General features: G+C 46.7%; 1 protein-coding gene across 2 annotated transcripts in view; it reads right to left on the reverse strand.

The window, feature by feature from the left end:
* The window catches only part of STK24 (serine/threonine kinase 24), a 120,682-nt gene that overhangs the window by 1,613 nt on the left and 101,009 nt on the right, over window positions 1-18,060 (reverse strand). For both annotated transcript variants that reach the window (XM_038569903.1, XM_038569902.1), the window contains exons 6-10: window positions 12,338-12,523; window positions 9,702-9,847; window positions 7,717-7,846; window positions 6,161-6,229; window positions 3,324-3,460 (exon numbers count right to left, since the gene is read on the reverse strand). In XM_038569903.1, the coding sequence (XP_038425831.1) occupies window positions 3,324-3,460; window positions 6,161-6,229; window positions 7,717-7,846; window positions 9,702-9,847; window positions 12,338-12,523 (668 nt within the window). The remainder of the gene's footprint in view (window positions 1-3,323; window positions 3,461-6,160; window positions 6,230-7,716; window positions 7,847-9,701; window positions 9,848-12,337; window positions 12,524-18,060) is intronic.

Here is an 18,060-nt window from a genome sequence, read left to right on the forward strand (position 1 = left end):
TTTTTTTTTTTTTTTTTTAATTCATGAGACACACAGAAAGAGGCAGAGACACAGGCAGAGGGAGAAGCAGGCTCCACGCAGGGAGACTGACATGGGACTCAATCCCGGGTCTCCAGGATCACGCCCTGGGCTGAAGGCGGCGCTAAACCGCTGAGCCACCGGGGCTGCCCTATAGTCCACTTTCAAAAGTCACAGAATCAGTAATACCTGATGACACTGAGGTTCTAGGGCGCACACATAGCTGTATCAGCACAGGAAACCCTTATTGCCACAAAAATACTGCTGCTCATTCAAGTGATCCACTCCCTAGAACTGTTTCAGAAATGTCCAAAGAAAGAGCAATGTATTTTTGCACAAAGCTGTCCCTGAGGGGTTTTTGTAATTGTGAAAATTAGGTAACTTTGATGTCCAAACACAGCAGACAGGGTTACACAGATTAAGCAAACCAAATGAGAAACAGATTAAAAATTGTCATTATATAGGGGCTCCTAGGTGGCACAGTTGGTTGAGCATCTGACTTGATTTCGACTCAGGTTCATGATCTCAGGTTGGGTAAATTTATGATTTATATACAGTGGAAGCCAGTGAACTGACCCGGATGGTAATACTAACTGGGCTGCAGTGGGTGGGGGTGGGGGCGGCATCATGGGCACTTTCCTCTGGTTTCCACTAACTGCAGTACTGCCTTACTCCAGAATATAAAATAGGGTTGGGGGTCCCCTGATGGCCAGCATCCTCTCAGTCACCTTAAAACTGACCCCACGTCACAGGAGACGGCTGAGGACGTTTAAATGGGAGCAATCTCAAACATTCCCACCTATGGCAGCTCTTTTAAGGCATTTAAAATACTTGGCACTCTCCCAGAGAATAAATGACTACCGAGCCTCCTGAAAAGCAGGCTTTAGCCACAGATCCGAAGACTCCTTTTCCAAGGAAGAGAGATGCCTAAAGCCGCGGGAGGCGCGGATGCTGCACATGAGGATCCACACATTAATTCAAATTAAGATCTACACGTCTCTGAAACGCTTTCGACAAAAGTCGGTTCTTATTTTCTCTTAGGTGACCGCTTCAGTGAAGTTCTGCCTTTTGGCACCAAACGGGTAGGACGCGGTGGCAGTGGCCGCTGTGGTCTGGTGGCGGCTGGGTGGAGAGCACGTGGGAAGGGCCAGGGAGCCTCCCAGGGGTGAACACAGGGACCCGATAAGGACCCAGGAGCCGATCCTCTGCTGGCTGCAGGGGAGGGAGTGTCTGCACATCACAAAGGGAAGAGAAACAAAACAGAAGCGTCTGGAGACGAGGAGAGGAAAGAATGTGGACCTGGCGTCTCCCCCCGCGCCACTGGAAGCACACCGTGAAACGTGCCGTGGGCAGCGGTGGGCAGCGACGGCTGCGCCTGCACTGTGTGCTCCAGCTCGCACTGGAGGCGCCTGGTCCCTTCCCATCACGAAGACGTGGTACTACCACGTACGATAAAGTCCCCACTGACAACTGTCTACACGGAGGACACGCTGAAGAAAGCCCTGGGATACGGTGGCTTAAACATATTATGAAGGCTAGTGTCACTTGCTCCTTTTTCACTACTTTGTCAGGAGGGAACTAGAAAACCTTGAACCGTGTGTGTGGCTCACGCAGGCTGCCAGGTAGCGTGGGTACAGACCAGCCGGGTCGGCAGCAAAAGGGCGGGAGCAGGGGGCACTCACAGGCCATGCCCTCTGCCCCGGGCTGCGGGGAAATCGAGTCAGGGATGCGCGTCGCTGACCAACTCCGGCCACTCGGGACAGGGTGGTCAGTCCTGAAAGTGGCACCAGGAAAGCGGAGGCCCAAACCCCAAACAAGGGAATCGCAGCACCGCCAGTGTGCGGTTGAGCTCCGTGCGGCTCAGAGGCTCTCTCTACCCGGAAATACATGCAAGAGAACGAGGAGTGAAGGGACTCCCGAGCTGCTCGGAGAAAGGAGAACACCGCACAGTGAGGTTGTCGCTAAGTGACCAGAGGCAGGCCTCCCGGATAACCAGGGTGTGCCCCGGGACGAGGCAGCGAGCGCTCTGACGGTGCTGCGATAGAAACGGCACCGCACACACGGACCCTGGGTGGATACACACGAACTTCGTAACAACTGTGCATGAGTGGGCATCCGGGGACTTGGGATTCTTTTTTTCTTTCATGCCTGTGATTTGTTAGAATCAATGGGGTTAGGGGGTAAACCCAAAAAGTATAGCGGATTCTTTCACTTGCCTCAAAACCAAAGGCAGCCAAGAAGACAGGCTTTACTGTCCAGCCGCCTGCACTTGGGAGCAAGTTGGAAAGTTGGGACAGTGTTAACAAAGGAGCCTGAGGTGAGGAGGACAAACCTAACTGTCACAACTAGGCTTGCCCCCACGTCCCATGTTATTAGGACTCTTCATGGGCTAGAGGGCAGCCCGTTGGACCATCACTTCCAAGGGGCAAAAGCAACCCAACACACACACCCCTCACTTCTTTGTACGTTGTCAAGTCAGTGTCTCTAGAAAGATCTGAAATGCTCCTTACACTCATCAAGGCCCAGCTGCCCTTTGGAAGGGACTTTGACAATTCACCTGGAAGGTGACTTTCAAAGCAATGAAACGGCTGGCTTTTTGGGAGGTGAGGCAGTTCTGGGGCTGTGGAACAGAGCTTGTGTCACAGCACACCTCCACTCTAACACCCTCAAATGACTGCCCTTATGTGAAAGGGGCGGTCAGCGTGACCCCCACAAGGAGACTCCTAGAATAAGCCTGAGAGTGGGTTGGGGAAGGCCAGATGGCCCCCCAACTTCCTTCTCAAGTCAGAGCTACCGGCGGGACATGGAGCCCCTGCAGGCTGGCGCAGACAGAGCCACTACTGTCAGACAAGGCTCCTGACATGAAGCAGAGGTGAGAACTGCCACAGCCACATGAGGAACAGAACCTGCCCGTGTCCTAACTCACTAAGCCCTGACTTCTGGCCTTCTGGACGCAATTCTGAAGGTAGAAAACCACACAGAGTTACAAACAGGTCACTGGCTGGTAGTCAGGCTGCATCATGAAGAGCAGACAGGTGTCTTCAGGTCACTGGCTAGTTCCATGGCAAGAGCTACAAGCACAGAGTCTGTGGCCCTCCCCACTGGTGTCCAGGATCCTGTCATTCCTGCAGCGATTTCTAGAACCTAGAACTAAAGTCTTCTCTAACTTGATTCTGCTTCATGTGCCGGGAAGATAACAAGGGACCAGGAACAAGGAGGACTGAGAGGCTGTTCCTTGGAAGGACTAAGAAAGCCGGGGACACACACCGCGCGGCCCCAACCCGCAGGCCACTAGGGGCAGTTACCTCTGCAGCCGCTGGACGAGCTGGGCCACCATGGTGTCCGAGATCCCGGGGCAGGCCTCTTCCGCCAGGTAGATGGCCCCTCGCAGTTCTTCTATGGACCCCATGTTTCCTCCACACGCCTGGCTTTTCTCCTTCAGCTGGAGGACACAAGCATGCAGAAGAGCATGACCCATGGGAACCAATGAGCACTTGAAGGAGCGATGCCATGTGCAGGCTCTAAGTGCCACCCCGGGCCCGAGCCCTGGCGCAGCTTCGACTGCGCTCTGGGCCACCTGACTCCTTCCGACGGACGGCTTTGTGAGAACACTGCACAGAGAGGGCACCCATTACACCTCGCTCACTACCTTCAAACACAACTAGCTGCCTATGCAGCTTTTCAAGATCTCGTGGCACCTGTCCCCTCTTTTTCCACCTCCACCTTACTCTACAACCAGAAAGACAATTTCACAGTCACTCAGCCCTAGTTTCCACGATGAAGCTGCACCCTGGGCCACCTACGCCTTAGCTCCTAACGACAACAAGTGGCTCCTTAAGATTCCAGCAAATGGTCTTTTTGGTCCAGGGTGTGGTCAAAATATTCTTGGCCTCGCAAGCAAGCAGCAGCCCTAAATTCTGGGAATCCAGCATCCCTCTTGACCCCTCTGCCCCTGTGAGAACTTAAAATGGTGTCTTGGGCACCGCCTCAGGTAAGGATGATGGCTCGAAGTCCCTCTCTGGGAGGGATGCGACCAGAAGATGCCACATGACAAGGAGAGCCATTCATTCAGTCAACAGGTAGCAGACACCCAACCAAGCCTCCCAGAACAGGAGCCCCCTCCTCTATGTCACCTTTAAGAAATCCTTCACATTTAGCTTTAGCTTTTCAGTGTGGTGAACACATCACTCACGGCATCAGCCCCACCCTGACCATGCTGCTCCCTTCTCTCCCTGCTAAAGGGACACACGGAAGATGAGCAGAACCTGGCGTCCATTCCTATCCTCCTCGTCACAGACTATGACGCAGTGGACCTGGAGGTGGCCGCCTGTGTCCATCTAGAACTCCCGATCGCCCAACAACTAAATAGAACAGTATTTACAGGTCCTGAGCGTGTAACCTCTGCCTTCCCTCCTCCCCTGCGTGCCCTGTCCTGTGACCCCCCGAAAGTCCCCCTGCCCAAAGCTGCTGCTGGGTGGGCTCCTGACGAGAGGGAGCCACCCACACGCACACTCTGATGCCAGGGGATATCCCTATTTGTAAACACAGGGATAATGACCCTTCATTATTGAGTTTTATCAGAATTATATAAAATGATATACACTGAAAACTTCACACATGTGGCTACTGAGTACTATTGATAGAAACACATAAGGAAAGACACCTGTGAGTTTACCTTTAGCTTAGCTAAAAAAATCAAAGCGGTATTACCTCGAGGATCAATTCATTAATTCTAAATAATGCATTCAGCATGGTTTCTTCATACGCCCAATAAAAAAACACAAGGCTTCAGACAAATAAGAATTATCTATGTCATTTTCCCTAAGTGCCCACTGATCCTAGCGGAGGGCCAGGATCACAGGAAGCAAGGGAGCATCTAGTAAACCTGAAGGACCATTTCTCACTTCTCCCAAACATAATAAAGATCAAGATGGTGTCTTCTGGACATGAGAGGAAGAGCTCAGGTTCCCAGAAAAATCAGCCAAGGGCAGAGCCAGAGAGCAACCCAGAGCGGCCTCTACTTGCCTCTATCATTTAGTTTTCCTTCAGGAACCTGCACGTTCAGTTTCAACTCCACCCCCCAAGCTCCAGCTCGGCCCCAGCAGCCGGGCCCCCATCTGCCAGCAGAGAAGGTGGGGCCCTTCGGCCAGCTGGCCAGCTTAGGGGGGCAGGCAGGGGCCCTGCCAACGAGATGACACCATGTGACTGAGGTTCGGGCCTCATGGGGCGAGGGGGAGCAAGCCTGGGTGTCCGGCACCTCCACCAGGGACCACAGACCTCCACAGGAAGATGCCTCAATACAGCCTCTCCCCTAGAGAGCTCCGAACCCCACACAGAAGGTACCAGTGTGACCCATTCTGAATTCACCTTAAAGGCAGCCTGAGCCAGAGGAGAACTCGGAGGGAAAAAAAAAAAAAAAAAAAAACAGAAAGGGGTATCTCCCACTTCTTTTCGAATCACCTACTAACCAGATGAAGAACAGTCTTCATTCTCATGAAATTGATTCTTGAAAACATCTCAAAATGCAGTATGCCTACTGGTATCTACCGGAGGCAGGGAGGGCTCCCCTGAGAAGGACCGGGGGGCCAGTACATGGGTGAAATCAGTCCCTGACGGAGGAAGTGACCTGGGCTGCTGACCTGGGAACTCCCTGGCCCTGCTGGTAAGGGGACTTCCCTGGGGTTACAGTGAAATACGGAGACACAATGGGACAAATGAAGTCTCCAGGGAACCCGATTTCTCCTTTAAAATAAAATTCTACTTTTTACATTGCCATAGATTTGTCCGAGGCCAAGCAGTCAGGCTGCACCCAAACAAATTTTGTAGAAAGTGCTACAACTGAAGCTAAAAATCACCCTGGTGGCATATGGACTTGGGCTGGGCCAGTACATTCAAGGAGGCGACACAATGACGTTTCCTGGGAGGCACTGGGCAGAAGACAGTGCCAGGAGAGCAGGAGGGTGCCGGGAGGCGAGCACCCAATCTCAGCCGGCCTCACGGGGCCACAATGTGACTCTCCGCCTACTCATGCCAGCCTGTCTAACCTCCCAAATTCTACTGGCGACGTGTCACAGAAAGAGGACTCTGCCCCCAACTGTGTCCCGGTCATGCCCCGTCCCCCCAAAGACTTTGGGTATCTTACCTCTGCAAACAGAGGAGAAATAATTGTAGATAAACACTGAGAGAAAGGCCTCTTTGGGATGTCTTTCACCTTAGGGAAGAAAAAAAAGTAATCAGAAGTAAGGTCTTAATATTCACATTGCAAGAATTCAGAAAACTTCAGACATGCATCACGTTAGCATAACGTCTGAAATGTTCTGTTTGCTGTGATATCTTTTTTTTTTAAGATTTTTTTTTTTAAGTAACCTCTACACCCAGTGTGGAGCTTGAACTCATAACCCCAAGATCAAGAGCTGATGATCCACTGACTGAGCCATCCAGGCACCCATTTGCTGCGATAACGGAATGGGACTGTCTTGTGACCTTTCACTAGACTGCAATGCTTCATTTGCAGTGAAATGTAAAACTAACGTAGCTGGGTGGACCAGCGCCTGGATTCCACAGGAAAGGCTCGAAAGAAGTCCTGTAAGTGGCATTTGTGTGGATGCAAGTGACACTGAATCACGTCACTGTGCGATCTGTGCAGCAGGACCTAAGTACTGAACCTCTGGAAATGGAAATCAGACCGAAGCTGGCTGTTCCAAGTGTCTGTCAGAGGGCAGGAACCTATTTTCTACTTTTGCAATCTCTGTAATGACTCCCACCTGTCATCAAAGCAAGACTTGTAGGAGCAACAGGGGACAGAAATAGTCCACACTGCCTCAGAGAAACTACACCACTGTGTAAAAAGGACAATACCCACCATGTACTTCAACGTGGATGAACTGGAGGGTATTATGCTGCATGAAGTAAGTCAATTGGAGAAGGACAAACATTATATGGTTTCACTCACACAGGGAATATAAAACAGTGAAAGGGATTATAGGGGAATGTAGAGAAAATGAGTGGGAAATATCAGAGAGGGAGACAGAACATGAGAGACCCCTAACTCTGGGAAACGAACAAGGGGTGGTGGAAGGGGAGGTGGGCGGGGGATGGGGTGATTGGGTGACAGGCACTGAGGGGGGAACTTGATGGGATGAGCACTGGGTGTTACACTATATATGTCGGCAAATCGAACTCCGATAAAAACATATACAAAAAATAAAAATAAATAAAAAAAGTAAAGCAACTCTAAAATAGTTCTTCATAAACTTAAATAGACATAAAACCAATTTATCAAAAGACAGCTCCATATAAGTACCAAAGCACTATATTTGTTTTTAAGATCCTTAAACAAAAACTTAATCCCAAAATTCTGGTACCTTTTATGAGTCACCCCAATATACAGAACAGAGTCTGAATGTCACTTCACAGGTGAGACCTGCCCCTCCACCCAGACCCCAGCTCCCTGGGCGGGGAGGACACAGCAGGCTCTGCGGAGCAGGAAGCAGCCCTGTGGAACAGACCTGAGGCCAATTCTCAGACCTCACTCTCCGGGTCGTCAGACGACAAATCTCATATCTGTCTCAGCCAGTGAAATGCCACAGCAGGTTGCCACGCGGAAGCCCCGCCCACCAACGGCTCCACACAGAAGGGACTAGGGGACCCCGCTGACTGACAACAGGGGTTAGTCGCTGTAGCACCAGCCAATGTTACCTTATTTCTTTCTAAGTCCGAAGGCTGAAGCGCTCCATTCTCAAGACTCTTTGGATCTTTCTCTCGGATAGTGAAGATCCAGTCCCCAGAGTCGCTGCCCCCAGATGCCTGGTTGTCCGTATCCGTTTCCCTTTGTAGAGACATCCAGGAGAACTCCATGAGCAAGTGCACAGCTCTGTGCCCCAGGCGACCCCACTCTGCAGCCCCGCCCGGTCACCCCCACACTCCACACCTACCTCCCATCTCGACTCCCACCCATAACCCACCCCCAGTGTCTCCCAGGTGTTCAGAGGACCCTGCCTCCCGCCTCAGAGAAGAGAGACCATCACAGCAAGGCTCCCAACCTCCCACAATGCCAGCTGCATCCACAGCCTGCATCCCACCTCCTCCAGTCAAGACAGGCATCTCTCCTGCAAGACAATCCTCCGCTGCACTGACAACCCCCTCTCTCGAATGTCACCTCTCCTCCCCATCAACATTCCAACATGCATCTCTTTTGCTCCCTCAACACACTGGGCCCTTGAGCTACAGCCATCTCCCAGTCTTATTTCCTGGGTGTGTCACCTACACTTACTGCCTCCATTTTCTTACCTTCCCATCACTCCCAAAACCGACTCTGTCCTTGCAAATGCCATGAGCAATGCCACTGATCCCGGGCACACCACTGGACAAGGGAGTTCCTGCTCAGTCCATCTCCTGCTCGAACCCTGAGCCTCCATGTTCCTGCTCATCACCCTACCCTCCAGAGTTTCTGCACCCTCATCACCCCCGACCCCAGTCATCCACAGGTTCATCCTCTACACTGGCATTTCCTAGCATTCAGCCTTCAGCATCTGAGCCTTCACACACTGCAGATACACTCTAGGTACATGGTAAATACTTATGGCTCCAATGACCTGAGATCCATGACAGCTGCCCCCATACCTCACCTGAACTCCAAACATCCATGCCACTCGACACTGGACACAGCATCTTGGGTGTCCTGTCAGCAACTCAAACATGTCCCACACCAAAATGAGCTTCCTGTGCCTTGGCCTCCTCCCCACCCTGACCAGCTTCTTCTCCAGCATCACCGTCTCAATGGCACCCACCACAATGCTGAAGCCTACATGGCCTCTACTTCCTTTACTCAAGTCCAGGACCACGTTCACACTGCCTGTTCATCTCTTCATCCCCATTGCTACCACCCTAATCTGTCAACATCATGATCTCACAATGTCCAGAGCCAGTGGTTCTCACTCTTGGCTCTACAATGGAGTCACCTGGGGACCCTAAAAATATAAGCCTCACCCCCAGAAATTCTGATTCAACCAGCCTGGTGTTTGGACCTGGGCTGGTAGTCAACTTGGACTTCTTGGCCAGGTGTGAGGAAGGACAGAAGAGGTGCTAAAGATCAGAACATTTCTGTTCATGACACCATGCTAATGTCTCCTCCCTTCATGTCAGAGCAGGTGATCTAGCTTCCTCCACCCAAAACACCAAAACAGCTCTGAGACCTCATCCATCTCTTTAACTAATGGAATTCCAAGATGCTTGATACTAGTTTTTAATAAGTAACTTCCAGTATGGAGCTTTTACAACCCTAGCATAGACTACAGCACAACAGATAATTGCAAAAACATACATTTATATCTTTAAAATAATGTATTTAATGCAGTTTCATCTGCTACTTTAAGAGCAGGAAAAGGAAAAGGAGACCAGGTCTAGTTCATTATGCATGGTTCCATCACACAGATTTTTCTTGGAGATTCCACGAGCAACAAAAATAGGCTAAAAGGCTCCCCAATTGTCCCATACTGACACAAGAATCACCACCAAACTGGATTATCTAAAAACAAATTAACAAAGAAATGAACAAATAACCAAAAACCCCAACCCAATAAGAACGAACTCGAACATCACCCATGCACAGGACTCCCGGGCATCCTGTCTGCTCACAGGCCTAAGTCACTCGCAGCCTGCGCACCCAGGAAGAGCAGACTTACGTGTCTGAGTCTTCGGAGCCAGAGTCTTCATGGCTCTGCTCAGCCTTCCATCTCTTGTACCTGTCGATGAGCTCAGTCAAGTAGGATGTTTTCTTTGCATTGCGTATTATAAACTTGTGCTTCAGTAACTCCTTAGCAGTGGGTCTCTGGGGAACAAAGCACCAGACAAAACAGAGAAAGCAGGAGATGAAGTTCCCTGCGTCCTACCTGATTCTACCCCCAAAGGACAGATTGTAACCTCAAAACGTTAACACATGCTAAAACGTAAAGATCGAGTTCTGCTTCGAAGTCTATTTCCCTAACAAAAAACATGATTCAAACAGCAGTCATCCAGCATCCACGGGTGGGAATCCAGGTAGAGTGTGTGGGCATGACATCTGGTATCTAATGTGGTCTTAACACACTACAGGTAACCATCCAACGAGACCAAAAAATCTTTCCCTAGAAAAGTGCACTGACACAGAAAATGTGTGTCAGAGAGAATTTTAGAGATCATTCAAGACAGCTAGAATATACCTCCTGGTTTTTACAAAACATTTTATATTACAAATGCTGAGGAGAGAGAAAATATATGTTCTGAGTTACCTCGTTAACTTTCTATATTAATGTTTGGCTCCATCCCCCCGAAATAATAAGATAAATGTTAATTGGGATACATCTAGAGGAAACTAGAAAGAAGCTGATGCTGAAAGAGTACCCAAAGGCTCTTACTCATCACCTTCCCCAATTTAGAAATGCTCATTTCCCTGGTCTGGCACTTTCCTTGGGATTGGGGTGAGGACCTCACCCAGGTCCTGGGCTCACCGTGGCCACAGTCACAGAGCATACTCCAGAGTTGGCAACTGCTTTACCCTTGAGGATGGCAAGTCCAATTACAAGGAGCATGCCTCCCAAAGAGACCGAATGAGAGCAGACAACAACAAGAACACACAAAGTACACCAGTGTGACTAAGTTCCCATTTACTCTGAATTACTAAAGCTTTACTCACAAGAGCCAGGCACGTTTCTCAGATTCAAACACATAGAAATCCTGGGTCACCTCAGGTTGTGTCTCACTCCCTGTGAAACTCCAAGTGTCTTAGAAGTGCTCAAATTCCCAGCTTCTCATCCTTTTCCTCAGTGTGCTTGGGGTCAAGGTAGGGGTAGAGATGTGTGCACTGGGCAAGTATGCTGATGATAGAAATCTATGTTTAATGGGAAGATGTGTACACATGTGGGTGGATCTTCCTGGGTCCTGCCACACTGTGCCTAGGAGCTCACATCACAATAGAAAGTTCAGGACATCATGGACAGGTCAGAACAACAGCCTACACAACCTGATGTCTCGTGTATCAGTAACACGCTGACTTGGGACCTCTGGGTGGCTCAATGGCTGAGCGTCTCCCCTCAGCTCAGGGTGTGATCCCAAGGTCCTGGGATCGAGTCCCCCATCAGGCTCCCCTCAGGGAGCCTGGTTCTGCCTCTCTCTGTGTCCCTCATGAATAAATAAATAAAATCTTTAAAAAATAAAAAAATAATAAAATAATAAAATAAATAAATAAATAAATAAAATAAAATAAATAAAATAAAATAAAATAAAATAAAATAAAATAAAATAAAATAAAATAAAATAAAATAAAATAACGCTGACTTGGTGATCTCAGGCTACGTTTCCCAGAGGTTCATAAAAAATGCTGCATTCCTCCATTTCATTCTTTTACCAAAACTGACATCATATTAGAAAACCATGGTGTTCTTGTAGAATTAGTCACCCGTTTTTAGCTAAGAGTTCATTAAAAAGGGGATTCAGCTTGGCCTGTAGCCAACGTTGCTAGAAGATTTAGAAACAAACCAACGACATATGGTGTTATACATAACACCACATTACAAAGATAACTTTCAAAGATATGTCCTAATTCAGAGAGAAAATTCGGCTATAGCTATCAAGAGCTACTGCCACATGGCTCTGCCAAAGTCAATTACACACACACAAAAAAAAGAATAAAAAGGAAGGGGTAAGGGGGCAAGGTGCGTGGTTCATTTATATTTTTTGTCTTTTCTTAACACAAGCCAAGAAAAAATTGAAAACATCTACTTTGAAGACACATTTAGCCATTATTTTTCTAGCCAGGCTTTGCGATTACTGAAAGCGTCTAAAGATAGACTGACCTTTCACTATAAATATTAAAAATTTATGATTCCACATGTAATATTAAGGAGAACAGTCTTCAAAAGCTCAATGAGGTATGAGATGCTAGAAATCATCTGAAAGAAAATAAGTAGACTTCTGTTTCTTAAAAAATAGTAAAAATATCTTCAGGGCACCTGGGTGGCTCAGTTAAGCATCTGCCTTCGGCTCAGGTCATGATCTCAGGGTCCTAGGATAGAGCCCCATGTCGGGCTCCCTGCTCAGCAGGGAGTCTGCTTCTCCCTCTCCCTGCCGCTCTCCCTATTTGTATGCATGCATGCACATGTGTTCTCTAGGTCTCAAAATCTTAAAACTCAAATCCATCATATCCATTAAAAAAAAAAAAAAAAATGAAATCATGAAGACAATGGTGACTATGACCAGACTGATTCAAGAAATCCCAGTAAGATGTATCTAGATCAACTGCCCACACACAAAGAGATGCCCACCCTAAGGACGCATGACTCACAAAGCTTGGCTCCTTATTCAAACAGGCTTCAACAAATTCCTTGAGGGGTTTGCTGTAGGTTCCTTCCAGCGTGGGGGGGTTATTCTTTGGAATGAGGAATAAAACCTTCATGGGGTGCAGCTCGGAGTGAGGGGGCTCCCCCTTTGCAAGCTCGATAGCTGTTATGCCCAGGGACCAGATGTCCGCCTGCAACAACAAAGTATTTTTAGAGATACAAGAAGGAATAAATTCCAATATATACACTTAGGGAAGAAAAAAAAAATCTCAATGTACTTCTAAAGCTTTGTAAAAGATAATTATTTTTAAGTGAAAACAAAAAAGATAAGGCTTTGGTATAATTTCCAAATAGGCAACACAAAGGAGAAAATTTAGTATAAAATCATCTTCTAGCCCTGTGCCAAAGGTGGCTTTTACAATCATTCGTCTTCCATTTAATGCTGGAAGTATGAGGCCCTCCATGTTAATCTCAATCCCTGGAGCGATGGGACAGGTGACCAGAGGTGAGCAGACAGGACATGTCTGAGGGACAGGGGATGTTTGCACCTCATCCCATCAAGTTAGCTGATGATGAAGCATGGCTGTGGGTTGAGGTCAGGCACGCTGGTCTCAGACATTTGGGTTTAGATGCCAGTTCTACAACCAAAGCCTCATGACATTAGACAAAATACCTAACCGGGGTTACTGGATGGCTCAGTTGGTTACCTATCTAGCTCTTGGTTTCAGCTCAGGCCGTGGTCTCAGGGTCGTGAGATCAAGCCCCATGTCAGGCATAGCATGGAGACATAGCATGGAGACTACTTAAGAGTCTCTCTCCCTCTCCCTCTGCCCCTCCCCTGACCCCCCGTTCTCTCTCACATGCTCTCTAAAATAAATAAGTAAAATCTTAAAAAAAAAAAAAAAATCTAACCTGTGAGCCTAGTTCCCTCATCTGTAAAATAGGAGTAATACCAGGGTGGTTGAGCAAGATGCTTACAGAGAGCCCAGAACTTAAAATGGGGTTTCTTACAAAAATGTTCAAGCACACAGGAGTGAGAATATTAATAGAATATTAACAGTGGAGTCTACTAATAGAATTAACATGAAGTTAATGATTATTAATAATTTGCCATATGGGCTTTATCTATTTTTTGCTATAGTGTATTTAAAACTTAATCAAAGACAACATGTGACATTTTTCCTGAGTACTTCAGTTTGTAAAGATTTTTTCCTACCTAGGAATACCTAAAATTAATATTAAAATTAATAATAATTTTAAAATTAATAATATTTTAAGAGATTTTATTTATTTATTCATGAGAGACACAGAGAGAAAGGCAGAGACATAGGCAGAAGGAGAAGCAGGCTCCTTGAGAGGAGCCTGATGTGGGACTCGAACCCAGGACCCTGGGATCACAACCTGAGCCAAAGGTAGACATTCAACCATGAGCCACCCAGGTGCCCCAAAATTAGTAATAATTTAACATGTTGTAATAGTTTAATTTTCAAAACTCTTCAAAAAAGTATTGTCATGGTTGGTTTACTGGAATCAGGATCCTCATGAAGCCCGTATGTTGTGATGTGTTGCTAGGCCACCTAAGGTTCTCTCAACCAACAACGGTCTGCTCCCCAATCTCCCTACTGCCATTATCCTGAGGAAGAAAAAGGCCCCAAATTTGGGATTTGTCTGTTTTTTTTTTTTTCCTGGAGTCAGTATGTTTGTCAAACTCCTGTATTTCCTATCAAACGACAGGTTAGTTCAATCTAGAGGCTTGACTAGATTCACTGCTGGCAGGAAGCAAGGGACACATGTGGGGTCCAGCTGCCCAAGCCTACTCCTGCCCCATACACGTTGCAGCCACAGTGGGTCAGCTGGGAGGAGTGGGCTATGAACCCCTTGACCATGGGAGGCAAGTGAGAAAAGCAGATGGTCTTTGAGAAACTAGGTAAGGAGGCTTTCTCGGCAGTTGCTACCAGCCCCCAGCAAAGGAGATGGAAGGTGTAAAAACAGAGCAGGACCAAAAGGCTGGCAAAGCAGGGGATGGGTGCAGGGTGGCCTCTGCTACTGCTGAACCCCGCCTAGCACCCCGTTCTGCTCTGTCACTGTGCTCTGGAAGCCTATTGAAAGTCAGAACCTACTTGATCCCTCACATTAGCTCCACGGCAAAGAAATGGAAAGCCTGTGACACTGTTCAGGTTATGGCAGGACCTAGACATTTCCGACCTCTGAAACCTGCTGTGTTCTCACACCCTAGTGAGCGGGAGAGACCCTCACTGCGGTGTCCCCACCCGGCAGCCCGCGGGGTCGGTGCCTATCACACGCTCTATTTCTTTTGTTTTCAGTGAAGATGGGTCTGTCAGCAAGTCTTGTTTTCAATTCTCTGCATAAAAGGGATGAGACTAGAAGAACCAGCATCAGGAATCATGCTCCCATTTTCCTTTCCTTGGCAGCTTGGACTCTCCTTTCGCTCAGATTACCTTGTATTACCTTGTATTACCTTAGCAAATTTGCAAAAACGTGACCAATCACACAGTCCCTGCCCCCAGGAGGAGGAAGGTGGATCACTGGGGCATGCCGGCAGCAGCAGGAGGATGCAGACAAGAGTGCAGGGACAGAGAGGGAGGGAGGGATAGAAGAACAGAGGAACACACAGCCCTTGTGTGCCAACAGCTCTTTACACAACAGGTTCCCTCCCTTCCAGCTGTCCTTCTCCAGCCTTCCTGGACACCTCATGAGAACTGCTGCTCTTTACCAACCCAGCTACTTAGCACTAATCTGCCTCTCAGCCATACCTACATAGGGCTTTAGTCCCACTGACCCCTAATGGACAACCTCTTGACCTCCAAGCACCCTACAACCACTTAAAAACTCCGTAATTAGAAAGCCAGGCCAATGATGGTCTTTGCTGGCAGCAAAGAGATGTGCACATACTCATTTTCCTCAGAGCTCCAAGGGCTGTTGATCAGGCTTCAGGCTGGACAATAAGTAGATAGTCACAAGATTTCAAGGACCTGGCACCTGCTTCCACATGCCAGTGTGGGCCAATGGCCAACCGAGGAAGTAGTTCTCCCAATCCCACATGCAAGACATGGCCAAGGACTTCAGAGAAAAGGCACAGCCATCGCCCTCCTGCTTCCCTTGAGAGGATCGACCAGTACAGCCTTGTCATGGCAAAACATGTGTCATCCCACCAGGCAGCCAAGCCAAGAGCCTGTGTGTCACATCAGCTCTTGACTTCCTCTTTGGATCCTCCTATGTCAGCCAGGGCCAGGTGTACAGCTCCTGGCCTCTTGACACCTGGCCCCACCCCCTCTGTCTCTCCAGCCCCTGGCTGAGTTCAGAGTTATCTTCTCTCCCTGGGGCTTCTCTGGGGGCTCCTAAGTATCTTCCTGCCTGAAGACTCCCTCTCTAGACATCTCCATCCTGCTGATTAATGTGGAAAACTTGATGGATGCAATTTGGCATTATGTATCAAAAGCCATAAAAACATCCAAGCTTGTTAAAACCAACGAATTTCACTTCTAGAAATCTATCCTAAATAAATAATTTTAGATTTAGAAAATGGTGAATCCTGCCAAAACTATTCCATTGCAGCATTACTTCCACTAAACCTTAGAAGAATGATTTAGTTGCTCTAACACATTTACTGAAATACCACATACTTAACAATGATGTTCATAGAGAATCATGAATATAACAGAATTTATCTATTTCTGTATTTACAAAATACAGCATCAGATGAGAACACATGTCTAGGTTTTAAAATAAAAGTTATGTGGGGGAAGGGCAGTCATTTTCCAAAGCAACTAAAATTGAGGTATAAGAAGAGACTGGTTTTACTGCCATCTGGGAAAACCATGAAATTAGAATTATAAAAAAAAATATTTATTTATTTATTTATTTATTTATTTATTTATTTGAGATAGAGAGTGAGAGGACAACCGGGGGGTAGGTGGCAGAGGGAGAAACAGCGGGGACTGAGCAGGGAACTGGACGTGGGGTTCAATCCCAGGACCCTGAGATCATGACCTGAGCCAAAGGTAGATGCTTAAGTGACTAAGCCACCCAGGCACCCTCATGAGATTAGGTATTAAGAGAAAACAAGCAGTGATTTTCAACATAGGCCCAAGGCAAAAGTTGTAAGGGCAGGTGTACATCTACGAACAGACTTTTTTTCCCCTACATAGACAGTTCTAGTAGCATGCTCCTAGTAATGACACAGAGTTCTCTGGTACTGATGATCAGGAATTCTTCTCGATGGGGGTGGGGTTGCTACTAACAGACAACATTCTAGATCCTTGCAATATCCTATTAAGTAAAAGCTAGCTGGCTATAAGTCTGCAGATACAACACAATGTAAGTGGTGTAAAAAAAAAAAAATCTACGTGCAGAAAATATTTTAAAAGGAACCAGAGTCAATGCTCTATAATCAAGAGGAAGAGGAGGGGAAAAAAAAAAAACCAAGAATCCTGCCTTTTGGCTCCCTGAGCAGCTTCCAAATTTGTTGGGAAGAACAAGTGCCTTAGGAAAGGTGGCAAAAAGGGAGCCAAGAAGTGGTTGATTCATTTTCTAAGAAAGATTGGTATGATGTGAAAACACCAGCTATGTTCAACAGAAGAAATACTGGAAAAATACTAGTGATAAGAATTCAAGGAATCAAACTCACATCTGATTCCTCCAGGGTCATTTTTGAAGTGAGCCTTGCTGATCTGCAGAATGATGAAGGTGCATTTAGAAAATTCAAGCCTATTACTGAGGACGTTCAGGATAAAAACTACCTAATTCCCATGGTAACAGATATAACTACCTGTGACAAAATGTGCTCCATGGTCAAAACATGGCAGACCATGATGGAAGATGTCAAGACTTACCAATGGTTATTTGCTTTGTCTATCTGGTTTTACTACAACAGATTTGGAAGACCTTTTATGCTCATCACCAACAGGTCTGCCAAATTTGGAAAATGATGATGAAAATTATAGCACAAGATATGCAGACAAATGACTTCAAAGAAGCGGTCAATAAATTGATTCTGAACAGCATCAAAAAAGATGCAGAAAAGGCTGGTCAGTCTACTTATCCACTCTATGATGTCTTTGTCAGAAAAGTAAAAATGCTAAAGCAGCCCAGGTTAGAATTAGGAAAGCTCATGAGGCTTCATGGTGAAGGTTACTACCTTCACCATAAAGTTCTGGAAAACATACTGGGGATGAGACCAGTGTTAAAGTTGAATGAACCAATGGACATGAGCCACCAATACAAGAATCTTGTCTAAAATTCAGACATTTAATGGTGACAAAAAAAAAAAAAAAATCTTATTTGTTATGTTTAACTTCTGATGCTTCTTTTTAAATATATAAGCTTGGTAAATCAATTGTTCTGAACTGATGGTGATGTGAACTTTTCTGAATTAGTGTATGGATTTCATCCACTGCTTTAAATACTAAATAACTGGGAAGGGGTAGTGATCTATTTTAAGCTGTAGTGATCCAGATGGAAGTGTTACAGATAGCTAATAAAAGAAAATCTTTTCTTTAAAAAAAAAAAAAAAAAGAAACAAGAATCCCAAATCAGTTATAACAAGTCAAAACACAGCTCAAAATGGATTTGATAGAAACTATATACTTAATTAAATATAGTACTTAATACAGTACACATTTATAGGCAGCAGAGGGAAAAAAACATTTTAGCATTAAATAACAATACATGGTTGATCAGAAAAGTCCCAATCATTACTACGTGCTGA

Source organism: Canis lupus, chromosome 22 (genome assembly GCF_011100685.1).
Source record: "Canis lupus familiaris isolate Mischka breed German Shepherd chromosome 22, alternate assembly UU_Cfam_GSD_1.0, whole genome shotgun sequence".
NCBI lineage: Eukaryota > Metazoa > Chordata > Mammalia > Carnivora > Canidae > Canis > Canis lupus.